Raw genomic sequence first — 20,039 nt, forward strand, 5'->3', positions numbered from 1 at the left:
CCTCAGTTTGTAATATTCAACATCCTTATTGGTCATTATTTGTAATATGTTTGCTGTTAAAAGATTCCTATTAAAATAAAGATTGAGAGTGGATAAGTATATGGCAATGGTAGGAATGTCCCTTTGGTAGGAATGTCCCTTTACTGTGTTTCAAGTTTGGGGGGATTACAAATACAGCCACTATAAACATTTCCTTTCCACAGCTGGCTACACCACTTGCATTCTCAGCAGCAATGGATGAGAGTTCCATTTGCTCAGCATTTCTGCCAACACTTACACGGCCAGCCTTTTCTGTTGTTGTTTGTATGTAGTGTATCTCACTGTGGTTTAATTTTAATTTCTCTAATTATTAAAGATGTTGAGCATCTTTTCATGTGCTTATTTGCTATTCATAAATATCTTATTTACTGAAGTGTCTGTCAAACATTTTGCCTGTTTTTTTCTTGCTTTTTCATCACTGAATTTTGAAAATATATATTTTGGATGCTAATGACTTATTAAATATATGTTTTGATAATAGTTTCTTTTAGTATACAGTTTGTCTTTTCCGTGTCTTAACAGTGTCTTTAAAAACTTAGAAGTTCTTAATTTCAGTTATTTCTATTTCTTCATTTAAGGGTAGTGTTTTGGGGTCTTCCCTGGTGGTGTAGTGGATAAGAATCTGCCTGTCAGTGCAGGGGACGCAAGGTTCGAGCCCTGGTCCGGGAAGATCCCACATGCCACGGAGCAACTAAGCCCATGCACCACAATTATTGAGCCTGCGCCCTAGAGCACACGAGACACAACTACTGAAGCCTGCGTGCCTAGAGCCCGTGCTCCACAAAAAGAGAAGCCACTGCAATGAGAAGCCCGTGTACCGTAAACAAAGAGTAGCCCCCGCTCACTGCAACTAGAGAAAGCCCACCTGCAGCAACGAAGACTCAACATAGCCATAAATAAATTAATTAATTAATTAATTTTTTTAAAAGGGTAGTGTTTTTGGTGTTACATCTAAGAAATCTTTGTTAAACTCATAGTTTTTCTCCTATGTTTACTTCTAGAAATTTGATACGTTTTAACATTTAGGTCTACAATGCATTTTGAGTTAATTTTTATTTACATTGTAAAGTAAGGGCCAAAGTTCAATATTTTTGCATATGGATGCCCCCAGCACCATTTGTTGAGAAGACTATTCTTGCTCCATGGAATTACCTTTGCAACTTTGTAGAAAATCAATTGACAATATTTAGCAGGTCCATCTGGGGACTCTTCTCAGCTCCCTTGATTCATGAGTCTGTCCTTTTGCTAAGACCACACTGTCTACGGCAGCTTTATAGGAAGCTTCGGCGTCTGTAAGTGTGAGCCCTCCAACTTTGTTCTCCCTTTTCACAATGGTTTGGACTATTCTGTCCCTTTGAAGTGCCATTAAAATTTTAGAAATAGGGACTTCCCTGGTGGTGCAGTGGTTAAGAATCCGCCTGCCAATGCAGGGGACACGGGTTCAAGCCCTGGTCCGGGAAGATCCCACATGCCACGGAGCAACTAAGCCTGTGCGCCACAACTACTGAGCCTGAGCTCTGGAGCCTGCAAGTCACAACTACTGAAGCCCGCAAGCCTAGAGCCCGTGCTCTGCAACAAGAGAAGCCACCGCAATGAGAAGCCCGCGCACCGCAAACAAAGAGTAGCCCCCGCTCACCACAACTAGAGAAAGCCCACGTGCAGCAAAGAAGGCCCAAGGTAGCCAGAAATAAATAAATAAATAAATAAATTTAACAACAACAACAACAAAAATTTAGAAATAGTTTGCCAATTCTTATGAAAAACCTGTGTGATTTTGACTCAAATTGTATTAAATCTCTATATTAATTTGGGGAGAACTGACATTATCACTTTCCTGTTCCTGAACAGATCAAACCTCTGTGTTTATGAAAGTGCCCTTTAATCAGTGTTTCATTCATAAGTGTTTTGTGGTTTTGGCATACAGATCATGCACATACTGTTTGATTAAGGATTTCAAGTTTTTCTGTGCTACTGAAAATGGTCTATTTTTAAATTTCAACAATTGTTCATTGCTGGCATGTAGACATGCAACTGATTTTTAAATATTGATTTGCTAACCTCGTATCTGTTCTAATGGCTTATTTTGTACATTCCTTTGGATTTTCTACTTAGATAACTAAGTTGTCTGTGAGTAGAGACAGTTTTGTTTTTTACTTGAAGGCTGTATGCCTTTTATTTCTTTGGTCTTCCTTTACTGAATCACTACCTAAAATGACTGATAGAAGGAGTTATAGGGGACATTTCTGTCCTGTTCCTGATTTTAGGAAGACAGCATTCAGTCTTTCACCAATAAATATATGTGAGCTGTAGGTATTTTATAGACCTACTTTATCAGGTTGAGGAAGATTTCTTTCAGTGAATGAATTAATAATGGACTATGTCAAATTTTTTTTCTGCATCTAGTGGGAATACCTTATGCTTTTCCTTCTTTAATCTATTAATATGGCATATTACATTGATTTCTAAATATTAAACCAAGCTTCCATTTCCAGAATAAATCCGTTTTGCCATTTTTACATATTGCTGGGCTCAGTTTGCTCATTTTTTAAACAGTATTTGTGTTTATATTCAGATGGATATCGGTCTATAGTTTTGTGGGGGGTTTTGCCATGTCTTTGGTTTGGATTTTTCAGTACTGCTGGCCTCATAAAATGAGTTGGAAAGTATTCCCCAAACCTCTTTACTTTAGAAGAAATTCTATAAATTTTTAAATTATTTCTTCCTGAAATGTTTAGTAGTTATCCATTTCTTCTTAAGTGAGCTGGTGGTTCCCTTAATGTCTTAGGAAAATTTCCTCCACAAACATTTTTAGAATAGTTCAAATCCTTTTAATCAGTGCCATTATCTTTTGCCTGAAATACCTACAATGCTGCAATATTAGTTATTTTCTCTAGTCTTATCCCCACTAGAACCCATCCTCACCATTATCATCTATCCAAAATATATTGTTCATGTCTCATTCTTTTTTAGCAGCCTTTAAAAGACCGATTTAAATTGTCAAGTATATACATTTTTTAATATTTATTTATTTATTTGGCTGCGCTGGGTCTTAGTTGCAGCATGCAGGATCTTTTGTTGCAGCACGTGGGCTTCTCTCTAGTTGTGGTGTGCAGGTTTTTTTTTTTTTCCTCTCTCTAGTTGTGGTGTGTGGGCTCCAGAGCACATGGACTCTGTAGTTTGCAGCATGTGGGCTCTCTCATGGAGGTGCGTCAGCTCAGCAGTTGTGGCATGCGGGCTTAGTTGCCCTGCGACGTGTGGGATCTTAGTTCCCTGACCAGGGATCGAACCCACGTTCCCTGTATTGGAAGGGGGATTCTTTACCTCTGGACCACCAGGGAAGTCCCTCAAGTATATAAATTCTTTAGCATATTAAAAATGGGTCTCTACCATAGGCCTCCAGCTTCATCTCCTCTCACCTTTTCCAGGAAAATCATGGCCTACAAAAGCCAAACTGCTTGTATTTCTGTGAATCTACTGCATTGCTTGCCCTGTATCTTTTACTGTAATTTTTCACCATATTCATTATGAAGATTTTTTTTTTTTTTTTTTTTTTTTGGCCATGCCACTTGGCTTGTGGGATCTTAGTTCCCTGACCAGGGACTGAACCCTGGCCCTCAGCAGTGAAAGCACAGAGTCCCAACCACTGGACCACCAGGGAATTCCCAATATTCTGGATCATCTTTTATGTCCCCACTCACACAACCTGTCATTCAGAAACCCTCTTTGATTCTCTAGGGAGAGACAGCTTTCCCTCATTCATTCATGCTGTGTTGTAATAGGTAATTCAGATATTTACCGTATGTAGGTTATATACACACATGAATATACGAAAGTGAAATTATCTAAGTTTGCCTTCCTAACAAGACCAAGCTCCTAAAAGTTAATGTAATAGTATATTTCTCTTTCTGTCCCTTACTCCTAGCCCAGTGTCTGCCTTACAGTAAGTACCCAAGAATGTTTGTTGAACTATTCTGGGTTACATAGCACTAGAGTGGGTAGATTCTTGAGGTAAGATATGACTGTAATTTGTATTTCATTTTCCAGCATCCTATCATTGAACTATGCACTGGCATTAGCCAAGAAGAAGTAGATGGGGATGCTCTTCTACTTTAATTGTTCATAATACCCTTTTGGCTCACAGGTCACCTTAAACACATGATCAATGTAAAGAATGCTCTACCAAATAGTTATCTATGCACATACACACCAGATTTTGTATGAAATTCCAGGAAGTTCATAGAACTCTTTATCTCCATCCGCTTCCCAGTTTGTATACAGGCTGTCCATTCTGAGTTGTTCAGTAGGACTACAACACCATCCAATAGAACCAAGTGAACCAGGATGGAATAAGAGAAGGAATAGAATAGACCTGAAAGAAGGCTTAGAGTAGATCCAGAAGGTCCTTGTTCAATTTTTGGTGGAGATAGTTAGAATATGGTAAAAGAAGAACTGAAAGTTTGCTTACTTGATTGTCTCCATCAGTGTTCGTCAGAGGCCTGGGTGTTCCAGATTATCATGAGACGTTCAGAGACCCTCCACAGGTATCCACCACTGACCAGACTTAATGATGCTGATTTGGGCGGAGAATTAATAGGGGCAAAAGCCCTAAGCCTTTAAGGAAAAAACAGTGTTTTGAAGAGGAGTATTTAAGAGCTGTTACATGACAACCCTATGGTGAAAGGCGATAATCAAAATGTGCAGATTTCTGAGGATAGAAGGCCATCCTCTACCCCTGCTTTTGGAGCCATTCCTTTCTGCTTTCCTATTCCACTGATTAAATCCCCATCAAGTATCCCTCTCTTAGTGAATCTTTCCCCTCAGCATACAAATATACTCAGATACCCCACTAACAAACATGCCACAAGAAAGAAAGAAAAAAAACAATTAAAATAACAACAGCAAAATAATATAAACTCCAAAACAGACTATCTTGACTATGACCTTCCTTTCACCCACCTTTTAATTCCCAAAATTCTGTAAATAATAACATGAAGTGTAAACTCCCACACCTTAACCTTCTCACTCCTCATTCACCCCCAGATCTACTGCAATTTATCTTGCTTTCATATGAATTTCACTGAAACTGCTCATGTGAAAGTCACTGATGAACTTTCAGCTGACCTATTTTATCCCTGTTTAAGATATTTTTCAGTTGGGTGTCTATGATGCCACTCTATAAAAACTGAGTTCTTTAGCTTTAAATTTCAGAAAACTCAAGTACAAATGAAGTAATCTATAAGAAAAGTTTATTATTTCACAGAACTTAGTCACACCCCTTAAGAGGTCCCAATATATGGAATCTGCATAGTTGATTAATCATTGGTTCATAGATCACCAAGGGCACTCTTTTCTATTTTCAGCTTTACCATGTTCAGACTTTATGTTAATCAAGGGTGTGTGTGTGTGTGTTTGGCAAGAGCAAAATCATATACCAATGTCCATCCAAAGTAGGGAGAGTTTCTCCCCATGCATCTTTCTTTTAGTGGTCCCACCTATAAATGACTCAAAACCATGGGAGGAAGGACCCTCATTTTCCCATGGGTTCCTAAACAGAAGATCCTCCTTGGCCTTAGGCCCCACGTCCACCTACAAATGAATCCATCTCATAGGGAAATAGACCACCGTGATAGGCCTTGACTAATCAGCATTTTCCAGACTCGTGTAGAAAAGGGATGGACAGAGCTATGCCTCCAAGGAGGGAGGGGGCTACTTTGTTGGGTGGACAACCAATAATGACCGCTGTGTACTTTTTACCGGATTTTCTGTTTCTAGTACTCATCCCTTAAACGGTCATATGAATAGAGTTGTTTAGGGTCTCTCTCCAGTCATTTTCTTCTCCCAACTTGGGTCCATCTAGCAACTGCACACTCTTGACTTTGAAATCTATTTTTCTAAAAGATAATTTACCTGTTTGAACTGATATCTGCTTAAACAGACAAGACAGCAAATCTAATCACTCCCCTGTAAACACACACAAACACACACACACACTCTCACATATCCACAGGCATACACACTCACACAGACACACACACAATGACACATGCACAGACATATGGATTCGTTCCAAAGCTTTACTTCGTCTATTTCCGGTTTTTAGCATCCGCTGAATTGCTAACCACAGAGGTGCCGTCTTCATGCCGTCACACACAAGCAGATACTGCACGAGGTCCATGTTTAGCCCAGGCGCATTTCTTCTGAGGCTCATTTATACGTCTTCATGTGCCACAGCCCGTCATTTAAATAATGGATATTTTCGATCCCGATTCCTTTGTTGACTTTCTCGATTTCCTCTGCAGACATCTTCATGACTCCCACACACAGGGCGTGCTGTTTCCCTTCTGCCATGATTGCGACCACCGTGTCCACAGCGGCGGGGTAGAGCTTAGCTCCGGGAGACGTCAGGCCCGGACACATGATATTGGCTCCACTGAGCACAAACTTGATGGCTCCTTTATCAACCTGCTGGCGGGGCAGGATGAAAGGGTATTTGTGAAGCAGCCTTAGCGTTGGATAAAAAGGCCCTTCTCTTTGTCTAAAAAATAGTAACTCCCCGTTTACCGTGAGGATTTCTATGTGTTCGTGGCATCGCACTATTTTGACCGGATCCTTCTTAGGCATGATTTGATTCAGCCACGGATCGATACCAGGAAATTGCTCTATCAACTGGTTCTTAATACCCTTAATAACAGAAGTTTTCAACTGGATGCAGTTGGACACATTTTCTTTTTCATCAAATTTCTTGAACATGATCCAAGGTGAAGAGGGCGACGACAAGGAAGTGCCCGGAATGGAAGAGAAAATTGAATTACAGAGAGCCCGGCGGAGGCGCTTACCGGAGGACGGCCGGCGAGGACGGTCGGTACGGCTGTTGTTAACCGGAAGAGGGGCGCGCTTTACGGCTTTCCGGGAAATCTACTTCCGCTCCTTGGAATGCGGCGTCGCTCTTTGCGGCAGTGTTTGGTCTTCCGATTACTCTCCGGGGCGGGCATGTAAGAGGGCGGGACTTGAGAAGGAAGGGTGGTGGAGCAATCATTTTTGTTGCAGGAAGAGAAGAATGGAGGGGGCCTGTCTTCTATTTTTTTTAATTGGGAAATGGATCACCATCCGTCCAATTACCCACGCCAGAAACCGGGGGACGAATCCTGAACGATAAGACCTCCTGTTCCGCACCGTCAGGGCAAGGAGTCGAGTCCTGTGCGTTATTCCTCCTCCACAATCTCTCATGCTCTCACAATCTCTCGCTGGTTTAGCGCAGCTCCGAATACTTGCAAACAGTCGCTGCCTGTCACCTTCCCAGTTCTCTCCACTTGCACCCGGAGAAGAGGCTTTGCGGCCAGGAGGAATGCGGATGTTGTACGATTTCAGTCCTTTTAAACACACCCAAACTCGTTTTATGGGCCGGCATACGGTCTCTTTTGGTGAATGTAACGGTGCTTCTGAAAATAATGGGCCTTCTGCTTTGTTTGGGTGCAGGGCTTCTCTATTCTTACTGATTTTCTGTGTGCTCATTCTGTCCGTTACTGAGCAGCATATTGAAATCTCCATGGTTGTGGAGCTCTTTCCCTTTTCAGTTCTGTCAGCTTTGGATTTATACATTTTGAAGCTGCGTTATTAGGTCCATACCCATTTCAGATTAATGTGGAAGTCACCCTGTTAATTAGGATTTTATCCGCTTAGGTTTTACTTGTCATCCAAAGAAGTGTGAGGCCCGTGAGGGCAGTAATTGTATATTTTATCTCTGTATTTTTTCACCCAGCACAAGATAGATCTGTTTCATACTACATACACAGTAAGTGACTGATGAATAAATGAAAGAATGCTTCCTCTCCCCCAAGTTTTGGTCCCTTTGTTTCCCAGACAGTGCTTTGTGAAGAGAATAAGAGCAAATCCTTGCTCTGTGGGCACTTCTCTCCAATAACACATGCTTAATTTGGGAAGCCTGCACTGCAGCAGAACTGTAACAGGTGCTGAATGTATAGTGGAAAAATAACATACATTTCCTCATTTTGGGGAGCTTATAGCACATGAGGGTTTTATATATGTGTGTTTTATACATATACATATATAATCATTATTATAAGGAATTGGCTCACACGATTATGGAGGCTGAGGTGTTCCAAAATCAACAGTCAACAAGCCAGACACTCAGGAGAGCCGATGGTGTAATTCAGTTTGAATCTAAAGGCCTGAGGACCAAGATGGTATAAATTCCAGTCTGAGTCCAAGTCTGAAGGTAGATGAAGACCACTGTCCCAGCTCAAAGGCCATCCGGCAGGAGGATGGCCTTTTCAGGGGAGAGTCAACCTTTTTGTTTTATTCAGGCTTCCAAACTGATTGGATAAGCCCTGTCCACATTAGGGAGGACAATCTGCTTTACTCTACAATTAAAATGTTAATCTCATCCAGAAACACCCAGAATAATATTTGATCAAATATCTGTGCAACCCGTGGACCAGTCAAGTTGACACATAAATGAACCATCACAGGGGTAGACCATCTTAAATGAGGCAGTATAATGGGGTATTTATGTGTGCTGACCCTAGAGCCCAGAAATGACTCCTGCTCCATCAGTTACTAGATTGAAATCCTGGAAGTTACTTAACTTCATCTGTGCCTCAGTTTATTCATCATGAATGTGTGGTTAACAAGAATACCCATCTCCTGGGGGTGGGGGTGAGAATTGCTTGAATTAATACTTATAACAAATGGGTTTTAAATATTTGACATAGCTATTATTATTAAATTAACATCAAAACAGTTACATAAATATTTTAAACACTCTTCACACAGGACACAGTACAACTGGCCCCACATTTGCGCTTTCCTATTTATAGCTTAGTCTGTTCTGCTTCCCTAAAACTTCACTCCAGTCACTTTGATCCTGTGATGTCACACACATCCAGATGCATCTCTGGTTATTTTATAAGCCGCTAACCTAATTCATTATATGTGGATTTTATGGGCTTAACTCTTCTTATAGGATGGTTGTCTTTCTTTTGTTCTTAAGGATTGTCCCATTGTTCCGATCTGTGAAGTCATATGTATGAGCAGCATAAACGAGATGTAGAAATTCAGGGGAGGGAAAGTCATTACTGGCTACAATGACCAGGGTGACGTGTCTAGATGCCAAATGGCTTAATCAGAAATGATCTGACCTAGACCTGGCTATCAGAGGCATGCCCAAAGGACTTTGTAGTGAAGCTATTTTAAGCAAAGGACTTAAAAACTTTTAGTCTGGAGTTCCATAGCAATGAAAAATCTTTTTGAAGTTAATTATCCTTCTTATCTGAAATCATACTCTTAATTCCGTACCATGTAACTCTTCCCCAGGGTGCACCTTCTTAGCCCACAAGCATCTCTTTGCTATCTACCATGAAAAGGGACACGAAGCTCTAGTTTTTGCTTCTAAATTCTTCAGTTAAAATGGAAAACCTCTTTTTAGACTTTCTAAAAACTCACCTTCTCTAAAATCATGGGGCCTGGTTCTTAAACTTTATAGAAGAACCTAGGTCTTTGAGGCTGGCATACATTAGCATATTAAAGAATGTGATACACAAATGTTGCTTTAAACATACTAATATGTTAAAACATGACCAACTTATTCTGGTTAAATAATTTTAAACCAATTCAAAATTAATTATATGGATTTTTAGAAGAAAGTCATGGCACAAAATTCAGTCTTTCAGGCCCGGGGTGTACCACTTCCTCAGTCTTATCAGCCCCCCTCAGTATCACTTTATTTCTTCATGAAATCAGAATATTATAGCGTGTACTTCACAAAGTGTATGGGGTAGTTATGAGGAATAAAAAATACAGTATATAATGGACTTACCTAATAGTAGGAAACAGTGTAAGTACATTTTAAAGTGTTTATTTACTTGCAAAACAACCTTTATGCAATAGCGATAAGATCTATGATTATACCATATATGTAAAAAAATTACAGAAAATAACGGTAGCTTTGGATAATTTACTAAGCCAAATAGTCAAGAGGTGCCAGAATTGAATTTTATATCAGTAATCTCAAGGGAATATGTAATCGACACATGGTGTTTATGTTGCAAAGATGAGGAAATCAAGTCAGAAAATTTCTCAGGTTCCTCTAATCTCCAAAATTCCCAACCTGATCCCCACACCTGGGTTGTATAATTTCAGGGGGTTCACCTAATACAAGCTTCTCTGCATTTTGATAAATGACCACTAGAGGGCAGGAGAACCAAACGAAGTCCTCATACCGTTCAACAAGATTGAAGTTCTGTATTAGAAGGAATACTAATAGGTAACTAATACGTAACTATTCTCAATTAAAAGGTAACTATTTTTTATCATACAGTTGTTTTTCCTCAGTTATATTTCCGAAATAAACAAACCCATCTCTACAGAGTCACAAAATATTTCCCAAGCTCAGGTGAAGCACATTCTAAATAGTAATCTACTTAATTTACAATTTGTGAATTTTTCTCTGCAACTATAGACAATCAGCAATAAAATAATTACTTCTAAAATGACGTCTTTTAAAACAAAAAATTAGCCCTACATTTTTTGCCTGTTGAAAGAAACATTAAAAGTGCCTTTTCTCACATTGCTTCAATGTATAAACTATTTTTGAAAATTAAAAAAGCTATGTGTATTATAAAAATAATCTCACAACATCCAGAATGTTTTAAATTATGTCATCTACCTCATTGCTCCATTCCACAGGTAACACTGCTAAGTTTCTCATATACTGTACTACAAAAATGTACTCTGCATACCAAGCATAGTGGATGGGGAGAAAACATGAGGTCGCGCATGCGCCACACCTGTGCCCAAGTGGGGATGCACAGAGGAGAGGGCCCCACGTGGGAGAGGTGTGCAGGGGGTCCCTCAGGATCCTAGGGGCTCTCATTCCCAAAGCAAACCCTGGCCTCGGGGTACTGAACCCTCCCCTTCTCCTCTGGACTCGGCCCACCTCTCGGGCCCTGGGCCCGTCCCCGACTCTCCTGCTCTCAGATTCCCCCGATTGTCCCAGGAGGGGATGGACACGGAACTGTGGGAGCCCCACTCGGTGTGGACACGGCCTGGGCTCCTGGCCCCCAGGCCCCCGGGTGGGTGCAGCAGTCTGCGCTCAGGGGTGCAGGGGCCTCCCTCCCACGTGCGGACTCAGCGCGGGGCCGCCGGCCTAGCGTCCAAGTCCACCTCCCGGCGCACATGCAGACCCCAGGCAGCGCGGGCACGAGACCCAACATCAGCATCAGCCGATGGTGCACTGAGCGCGTGAGCTCAGGGCACCAACGGCTCCCAGCCCGGCCGTTATCACACGGCCCCAACGTCCGCTGCTCTGCGACCCCATGACCCTTGGGACCCCAGGGCCACCCTACTCCAGTCAGGCTGGCTGGAGACCTAGGAACATGAAAGTCACACAATACCCCCCATACACAACCTGCTGTCCTGGTCCCGAGACTCCTCCCCGAGGCCAGCGCCGTGCATGGCTGGGTCAGGGGGCCTAGAGGTAGCGTAGACACGGGCCTGGGCGGGAGAAGGGCAGGCCGCCCCCGCCCCTCCTCCTCCACACCCGCCTATCCCTGCCTTCTCTGGCAGGACCCCGGGACACGCACCGGGTACAGGCTGGCCCTGGCTGCGGCCCTGGCTGGTGTAGCAGCGGCTGGAGGGAGCCCCCAGAGGAGGTGGCCCCACAGGGAGGGCCGAGTGAGTGTTGGGGGTAATTCCTGTTATTAGGGCGCCCCTCCTGGGCACCCAGTGAGCTCACCCAAGTTTATAGATGAGCCATGGCATGGATGCTCAGGGTCACTCAGCTCTAAGTGACCAAGCCCAGCCAAAGTGAGACTCTGAGAAGTCACCACGAAGATTGCCTGTCACGGGGCTGTGACTGGCCCCAGGTCAATCTGACCCCAAAGGCCATGCTGTGCCCAGGAGCCCAAGAGGTGGCCCCTGAGCCCAGGCTTGGAGGTGAGTCCGCTGTGGATGGGGGAGTATAGGGAGGGGCACTGCAGGCTGGGGCTGTGAGGAGGCAAGGGCGGTGGGGTCCATGGGTGAAGAAGGCTCTAGGGAGGCTGGAGGGAGGGAGGGTGACGGTGCACCCTGGGGAGGTCCTCTGGATCCGAACACATAGGGCTCTGAGCACCAAGCAAGGAGTCAGGGGCCACTGCAGGTTGGGGATGGGCAGGAGACACAATCCAGGTGGTCCGACCAGAGCCACAGCATCTTAGACCTGGAGCGAGCTTAATGAGCATGGATCCCCAGGAGCCACCCAGGGCTAAGGAGACCGCCTCTGTGTCCTCATGGTGCAGCGGAGCGCCGGCATGCCTCCCCCTGGGTCTGGCTGTGCTGCTTGAAGGGCACCTGTTCAGGAGAGGTCTATGCCCAGAGAGGTCTGAGCGCGGGGACCACGCCCCACCCGTTCAGATGACCAGGGTGCTCGTGTGCATGTTGTCCTCCTCCAGGCTGACGGGCACGGAGCAGCATCGCCTGCCTGCTGGAGCTGTGCCCGCAGACCCCTGAGACACAGGCCTGGTGGCTGCGTGGGACAGTCACAGGCAACCACACTGACAAGCAGATGCTGCTGGAAGCTGAGCTAATGCTGTGGATTTGGGGGGACTTTGAGGAGGTCGACTCCCAGAACAGTGGGGGATGGCAAGGGCAGCAGTAGCCCTGGACTCTGCAGGGCGTCACATGCCAGGTTGCAGCTTTGGGGGCTTCCTGGTTCCTTTTGTGGGTACAGATTGGGGAGCACTGAGAGGGGCTGCAGAAGTGCTGTCAGGGAGAAGAGGCGGGTGCTCAGCTTCTTTTCTTGGCCATCGGAGGACTCGAAGACAAAGCTCATGTTGATCCCCTCACTTCGGAGCCAAGGAGCTGCCAGAGTGCTCACTGAACTCTCTGCTGAGGGAGGGCTGCGTCTGTAATGTTCACAGGACTTGGGGTCCTGGGGTCCTGTGGACTTGGAGTTGCTGTTGGTCCTGGCTCTTTGATGGGGCCCTTGTAGCTGAATGGACGGCTGGCTTTGCAGTGGTCAGAGCCACGCAGGAGTGGTGCTCTGGGGTGCCTGTGGGCACAGGTGGCAGTGACCCACCCCCAGGGAGACACGAGGGAAGTCCTCGAGGACAGTGATGGTGGTGGGCACACACGCCTCCACACCCATGGCAGTGCTCCTTGGCAAAACTGAGCTGGTCTTTGGATCCCAGAGAACAGAAGGCGTCCAAGGCTGTGAGTGGTCTATGGAGGTAAGTCAGCCTACAGACCGCTCATTTCTCGTATATGACACCATATATATTCTCAACAGCAAGAGAATTTCAGGGTAAAAGTGGAATCTGAGAGTAGCTTGGGCTGGTAGTGGGGCAGAAAATGCCCAGGTAGCTCAGTCTGCTACAGGCTGCAAGTACTTACTTGTCTGACCACCCAGATCCTGAGGAGCGCAGCTCAGTGCCTGCCAGTGCCAAGCTGGTTAGAAGATGACCTTGGTGACCTAGAAAAAGAAGAGGAAAGTAAACCTAGAATTAGCAGGAGGAAGGAAATAATAAGGATTAGAGCAAGATAAATGGAATAGAGAACAGATGAACACTTGAGAAAAACAATGAATTCAAGTTCCTTCTTGAGAAGATTTACAAAATTGGCAAATGTTTAGCTAGATTGACTTTAAAAAGAGAGAAGACTCAAATAACAAAAACAGAAATGACAGTGGGACATTACTAATGACTCTGCATAAAGAAAAAGGATTGTAAGAGAGCACTAGGAACAATTGTAGGCTAAGAAACTGGTTAAGCTTGAGGAAATGGACAAATTACTAGAAGCTGGCAAACTACCAAAACCGACTCAAGAAGAAATGGAAACTCTAAAGAGGGGGTGATCCTGAGTAACAAGATTGAGTCAGTTATCAGAAAGTTCTCAACCAAGAAAAGCAGGGAATCAGATCACTTCCCTGGTGAACTATCCCAAATATAAAAGATATGATGCCAATCATTCTCAGATACTACCAAAAAATATATATATATACAAGAGGAAGAAACAATCTATGATGCCTGCAATCTACCCTGATACCAAAGACAAAGACCTCACAAGAAAGGAAACTACAGGCCAAAATCCATTATGAATAGAAATGCAAAAATCCTTAACAAAATACTAGCAAACAGAATTAAGCAGTATATTGAAAGGAATATACATCATGATAAATGCAGTTTATTCAAGGAATGAAAGCACTGTTCAAGATGGTTAAAACTATCAACATAATACTCCATATCAGTAGAACGAAGGAATAAAACTACATGATCATTTCAATTGATGCAAAGAAAGCATGTGACAAAATACAAGATCCTTTCATGATAAAAGAGCTCAATAAAATAGAAGATGACTTTCTCAACATGACAAAGATTATTTATGAAAAACTCAAACCTACCATAATACTCATTGATGAGAGACCTAAAGTTTTCTCCCTGAGATCAGAAGAAAGAAAGAATGCCTGCTCCTATCACTTCAACATGGTAATGGAAGTTAGGTCAGAGCAATTAGGTAAGATAAATAAGACACCAAAATTGGAAAGGAAGGGAAAAGTATCTCTGTTGAGCTTCTACATAGAAAATCCTAAGGAATAAAAACAAACAGCAAAAAATAATCTGTTAGAACCAGTAAACATTTTCAGCAGTGCTTTGAAAGATTAACACAAACAGGTCGATGGAATAAAATTAAAAGTTAAGAAATAAATCTATACACGTATAGTCAATTGACTTTCCAGAGGTGTACCAGGATCATTAAATGAGACACAGTCTTTTCAACAAATGGTGCTGTGAAAACTGGATATCCACATGCAAAAGAGTGAAGTTGGGGTGTTACCTAACACCATACAAAAAAATTAAAGTGACTCAAAAAGCTAAATTTAGGAGATAAAAGAATAGTACTCTCAGAAAAAAACATAAAGACAAATCTTCATGACCATTGATTTGGCAATGGTTTCTTATATATGACACCAAAGGCAAAAGCAGCAAAAGACTGATAAATTGAGCTTCATCAAAATTTAAAACTTTTTTGCATGCAAGGACATTCTCAAGAGATTGGAGACAACCCACTGAATGGGAGAAAAATATTTGCAAATCACAAAATATGATAAGGGTCATGTATCCAGAATAAATAAAAAATTCTTATAATTCAACAACAAAAGCAATCCAATTTAAAGTGAGGGAAGGACTTGAATACACATTTCTCCACAGAAGATATACAACTGGCCAGTAAGCATAAGAAAACATGACCAACCAGGTCACTAATGGAGGAAATTGGGTTATTTCCAATCTTTTGCTCATGTGAAGAAGGCTGCAATGAATAACTGTGTACATATGCCAAGTGTAGAGGTGTTTCCATGGGGTAAATTCCCTGAACTGTGATTGTTGAGTCAAAGGGTAAATACATTTGTAATTGTGTATAGATAGAGCTCCACTGCCTCTGTTGGAAGGCAACTTGCATTCCCATCAACAATGAATAAAAGTACTATTTCTACAGCAGCTTCAGAGTATACCTTCAATCTTCTGGATTTAGTAATTTTGTCATAGGAACCTGAGCATATTTCAAGCGTTTAGAGCTATATTTGTTTTCTTTGGAGTGTATGATAATGTCTTTTGCCCATTTTTATATTGCGGCTCTTCTCTTTCTTACCAGTTTCTAGGGTCTCTTTATTAATAGAGGCAGTTAGGCCCTTTGCCTGAGATATAAGTTGCAAATATTTCTTCCCAGATTGTCACTTTTTCCTTTTTAGGTTACAGTGTCTTTTCCCTTGGTACAACGTTAAAATGTCAGTTCTCCCCCAATTTGACTTACAGATTCAGTACAATCTCTATAAAATGCCTCAGCAGAAATCTCTTTGTGGAAACTGATGAGCTAATTTCAAAATATATACAGAAATACAAAGGGCCAAGAATAGTCAGAATAATCTTGAAGAAGAAAGTTGGAGGACATACAATACTAGATATCCAGACTTTTAATTCAGCAACAGTAAACAAACAAGGCAGTGCGGTCGTGGTGCAGGACGGACAAATGGAACGGTAGAAAGTACAGATTCCATCCAGAGGCCCACATACAGATACTCAGGAGTGCTACAAGCACAGCGAGGTAGGACCTTCTAAGGATGGGTTAACATGCAAAAACCAATCAATGCAACACTCTAAGAGAACGAAGGGAAAAAACCGTGACATCGGGCGGGGGACCTGATACAGCCTGAGGCAGGACATGAATGAGTTCTGCTGGCCGGCCCTGATTCTGGTGGTCTTTCCTAGCAGGTATGGAGGAAGAGGCATTTCCCAGATCAACAGCTGCATGCCAGGTACCGGGGGATGTGTTATTCTGCTCAGGCAATGAAATCACACTGAGGAAGCAGCAACGGGAGTCAGTCACCGCCTGGCTGAGCTTACGATCATTCAGTGTCCTTTTCCAAGATACATCCCAGGCCTCCTGTGCTCCAGACACCACTGCTGAGATTCCTTGGGCAAATCGCTGCTTTGCTTTTTCCCAGGGTCCCGTTCTTGGGGCACAGGGGAAAGGCACCTTGACGCCTCTTGTCACGTGTGAGGGACAGCTACAGTAGTTCACAGTGCACCTGCAGCCCCCAAGAATGTGCCTCCCACGGGGACAGGCGCTCTTTCCAGGTGGCCCTTTGTCGGGTCCTTGTTACTGAGCACATACGGGGGCCCCCAAGTGCAGTCGCGCTGAGCCTGTCTCCATATCACCTTAGAAGGCCACTGCTGGCCCCACTTCACAGATGAGAAAACTGTGGCTCGAATAGCAACACCTTCCCCGGTGACGGGGTCTGTCTGGCCTCAGAGCCTGTGCCTCGACCACCAGGTGGCACTGCCCCAGCCACGCGGCCATCACGCATCCCTGCTCTCTGCCCTCCCCGCTCACATACGGTCAGGGTCTTCCCTCCCCTTCCTCCAGGGTGAGCCTGGCGAGTTCCCCCCTTGAGGACCGGCGCTGTCTGCCTGGGGGGCTCCAAGTCTGGGCAGACAAGACACAAGTGGCTGTGGCTTCATCCGACAGCCTCAGACCATGTGGGCCCTCCTGCCCGCAACCCACTTTGAGGCAGGTGAGGCTCTCCGGCTCCTCCCCGCCAGGCAGAGCTGCGTGTGACTGATGCTCGGGCTCGGGGTGGCAGCCCGCACTCCCGTGGAGCCTGAGATGCAGTCTGAGCAGTGCTCCGCCTCCAAAGCCCCCAGCCCGATGCTCTGACCTTCCAGCAGCTTCCCTGAGGCCCCCACCCACCCCCGTGCTCTGTGAAGGCTTCCTCTGCTCATAGGAGCTCAAGGGTCCCGCTGTTGCAGCTGAGAACATGCCCTGGATGGATGCCTCGGGGGAGAGGGAGCAGGTAGGCCGCGCCCTCCGGTGTCCTGGACAGCGGGGCTGGGTGCTCAGCTCAGAAGCTGCATTAAGATGCAGGAGGAGCGGGGGCGGGGATGGGGCCAGGACCAGGGCACAGCCTGCGATGGAGAGTCTGTGTAGGCCCTGATGAGTAGTCGTATCAATGGATCTTTGAAATATTGTGCAAGAATTTCTTTTGGCTAAATTACCGCTAGTAAAGGTATACACCTGTGGGACTTTGACGGGTCCTGAAAGCTCTTCTCCGGAGAGGAGCGTCCCTCCAGGGCAGCTGAAGGGGCCTCTGCTCCCTCACACTGTCACCAGAAATAAACACCCACCAGTGATGGTACCCAGCGCTCCTCGGCGGTGAGGACATTTGTGTGCATCCAGAGCAGGGAGGCGAGCATCTCTGCTGCTTACGGCCATGTGCATCACTTTTCCTTTGAACTGCATGTGTTTGTTCTCTGTACCTTTTTTAAAACATTGACTTTTGAGAGTTTTTGGTACCACAGGGATGCTTACCTTCCTCTGGCTTTGGGTTCTGAGGAATGCTTTCCCAGGTTCAGTTGTCTTTCTACCAGTGACGTTTGCCTTGTTTTTGCTGGGCCTCTCTGGAGCTGGCCCTGGCACTGCAGTGATGCAGCTGGATCGAGGTCTTGAGATAGTACAGCAGCTGGCACTGGAGTCAGCCTCACCACGGGAGGGCAGTGGAGCTGCAAGAGGAGAAAAGGTCACCGGCGTGACTGCGCTCCCATGCGCCTTCCAAAGACCACACATCCGGGTGCTTTCCAGAGGAGTCAGAGCCCAGGAGCCCACAGGAGGAAGTTTTCCCAGGCTGAGGGGTGGTCCCAGGCCAGTCTTTGCTCCTGGTCGGACAGTGGCCCCTGGGGGCTCCGGCCTGAGTGGCCCATAGGGACCCCTCCTCCTATGCTCATGTGCGCCCACCCCTGGCCTCCTCACCCTGGGCTCGGCTCTGCCTCCTGGGCTCCTGGTCCCCCGGCTGGGTCAGAAGAAGGTAGGCCTGGGGCTCCAGGTCTGAGCCCAGCATGCTGAGCTGCACGTAAGCCATAAACTGCTTTAGGCCGAGGGTTGACAAAAATCCTCCGGAAACTGGTCCAGGCAGGTGCCCGGGAAGGAGCAGGTGGTACTGGAGGTAGAGGGCGGGCAGCAGAGTCAGAGGCCTGGCCTTTCCTTCCTTTCCACAGGCGCCCCTGTGGGCCCCGGTGCCAGCCCCTGCCCATCCAGAGGCCAGCCCCACCGCAGCCCACCCCCACTTGGCTGCCAGGCAGGGGCTACAAAGAGTGTCCATGCAGGAGACTCTGACCACCCAACCCCTCCCTCAGGGAAGCCAGGCACAGCCCTCTGTCTGTCCCCGCCCCGCTGGAACATCCGCCCCAGGGGGGCAGGGAGGGCTTTGCTGCTCTGGTCATTGCCCACAGTAGGTGCTCCATGCGCAGCTGGGCTCGGAGGATGGGCGGCAAGGCCGATGTGTGATCAGGATACCCGGCACACCTCTGTCCTAAGCCCTCAGATCGGGGAAGGGGCAAGCACGGCTGGGCTGTGGGTGCATGCATCTTCTCTGGGGACTGGCTCTGAGCCCCCAGCCTCCCCTCTGCTCCCTGGGGACCCGGGACCCCAGCCACAGCTCTCTGACTCCTTTCTTCCTGCAGGAAAAGCCCTCAGCCCTCAGCCCTCTAGAAGGAATCACAAGATGTGAGGGATCCAGGGTTCTGCCTGAAGCCCCAACCTCAGTCCCCAAATGTCACCCCGTGTGGAGACAGGAGTCCTCTCTTTGATGCCCACTCACTTCTTTAGTTGTTCCCGGGGTCCGTCCTCCTTCTGACAATGAGGGCAGAGGAACCCCTATCCAGAGGAGGCCAGGAGGGCATCACACGTGTCCACTACCTGCCTTGATGTCCAGTGGGACTGGTGGACCCCGGACCAGAATGCAAGCCCAGGGGGGCAGGGATTTTTGTCCACTCTGTTCACTGAACTCTGGTAAGTGCTTAGAAAAGGGCCTGTGCACAGTAGGCACTTTATGTACTGTTGACAGAATGAACCTTCTCGGATGTCTGAGTGTACTTGGGGCCCCCCAGCCAGCCCCCAGGGATCCCTGCTCTGGCTACACCCAGGACAGGGGACCCCGCCCAACAGACAGAACGTGAAACCTCCTTTACAAATGGGAGAGAGCCTGGCCCACGGTCACAAGATAAGTGAGGCTTGAAGCAGAAACCTTCCTCATGGAGGAGAGGAAAATCATAAGAACCACCACATCCTTTCCACGGGCCAGGTAGGGACTCGGCACTTCCCGTAGCTTGTCCCACTGAGTCCTGGCAGTAACCCTATGAGTTTGGTCCTTGTCATACCCCAGCCGTCACATGAGCAAACCCAGGAACAGAGAGGTGAAGCGACATTCCCAAGACACACAGCTGTGCTGTAGAGGGGAGAAGCACCTACCTTTTCACCGGCAGGCCGGGGACCTGCTGGGTGCCAGTGACGTTTCAGCAGGTGAAGGGGAGGTGGGTCACAGGAGCTCTGCTCTGGTGGGCAGGCACCAGATTCTCCAGGTTCAGGGCTGACTTGTTTTCATGCTGGGGTGGACAGAAGGGGGACAGTTCAAATAATGTACGTAAACAGTAGGAAAATGCAAAAATACAGCCAGAACA

General features: G+C 45.9%; 2 protein-coding genes across 17 annotated transcripts in view; both read right to left on the minus strand.

Annotated features, from left to right (window-relative positions):
* LOC309655261 (uncharacterized protein) overlaps nucleotides 1–20,039 on the minus strand; it is a 179,326-nt gene that overhangs the window by 157,845 nt on the left and 1,442 nt on the right. For 13 of the 15 annotated variants that reach the window (XR_014260700.1, XR_014260701.1, XR_014260702.1 and 10 more), the window contains exons 2-6: nucleotides 19,831–19,964; nucleotides 18,334–18,520; nucleotides 17,896–18,086; nucleotides 6,876–13,504; nucleotides 4,505–4,650 (exon numbers count right to left, since the gene is read on the minus strand). Coding sequence is in view for 1 of the 15 variants with exons in the window: in XM_082450279.1 (XP_082306405.1) it covers nucleotides 13,484–13,504; nucleotides 17,896–18,086; nucleotides 18,334–18,442 (321 nt within the window). In the remaining 14 variants the exon portion in view is untranslated. Of the gene's footprint in view, nucleotides 1–4,504; nucleotides 4,651–6,875; nucleotides 13,505–17,895; nucleotides 18,087–18,333; nucleotides 18,521–19,830; nucleotides 19,965–20,039 lie in introns of those variants that run through there. The other 2 variants (XR_014260713.1, XM_082450279.1) reach the window with 2 other exon arrangements.
* On the minus strand, nucleotides 6,100–6,928 carry LOC309655260 (malignant T-cell-amplified sequence 1-like). Of its 2 annotated transcripts, none has more exons than XM_082450278.1 (2): nucleotides 6,601–6,928; nucleotides 6,100–6,501 (listed from the first exon to the last, which is right to left on the minus strand). In XM_082450278.1, the coding sequence occupies exons 1-2, from the start codon at nucleotides 6,787–6,789 to the stop codon at nucleotides 6,244–6,246; spliced, it is 447 nt and encodes a 148-aa protein (XP_082306404.1). In that variant the 5' UTR covers nucleotides 6,790–6,928; the 3' UTR covers nucleotides 6,100–6,243. The 2 variants fall into 2 exon arrangements, with proteins under 2 accessions (XP_082306404.1, XP_082306403.1); XM_082450277.1 differs by having other exon boundaries at nucleotides 6,100–6,504.

Source organism: Balaenoptera physalus, assembly GCF_965194825.1.
Source record: "Balaenoptera physalus genome assembly, chromosome: 2".
Lineage (NCBI taxonomy): Eukaryota > Metazoa > Chordata > Mammalia > Artiodactyla > Balaenopteridae > Balaenoptera > Balaenoptera physalus.

Excerpts from the sequence above, each read along its gene's own strand:
- LOC309655260 (XM_082450277.1), bottom strand. The coding sequence starts at position 6,789 with ATGTTCAAGAAATTTGATGAAAAAGAAAATGTGTCCAACTGCATCCAG. Across the intron at positions 6,505-6,600 it reads AACACATAGAAATCCTCACG|CAGGTTGATAAAGGAGCCAT; the intron begins GTAAACGGGGAG and ends CTGCCCCGCCAG.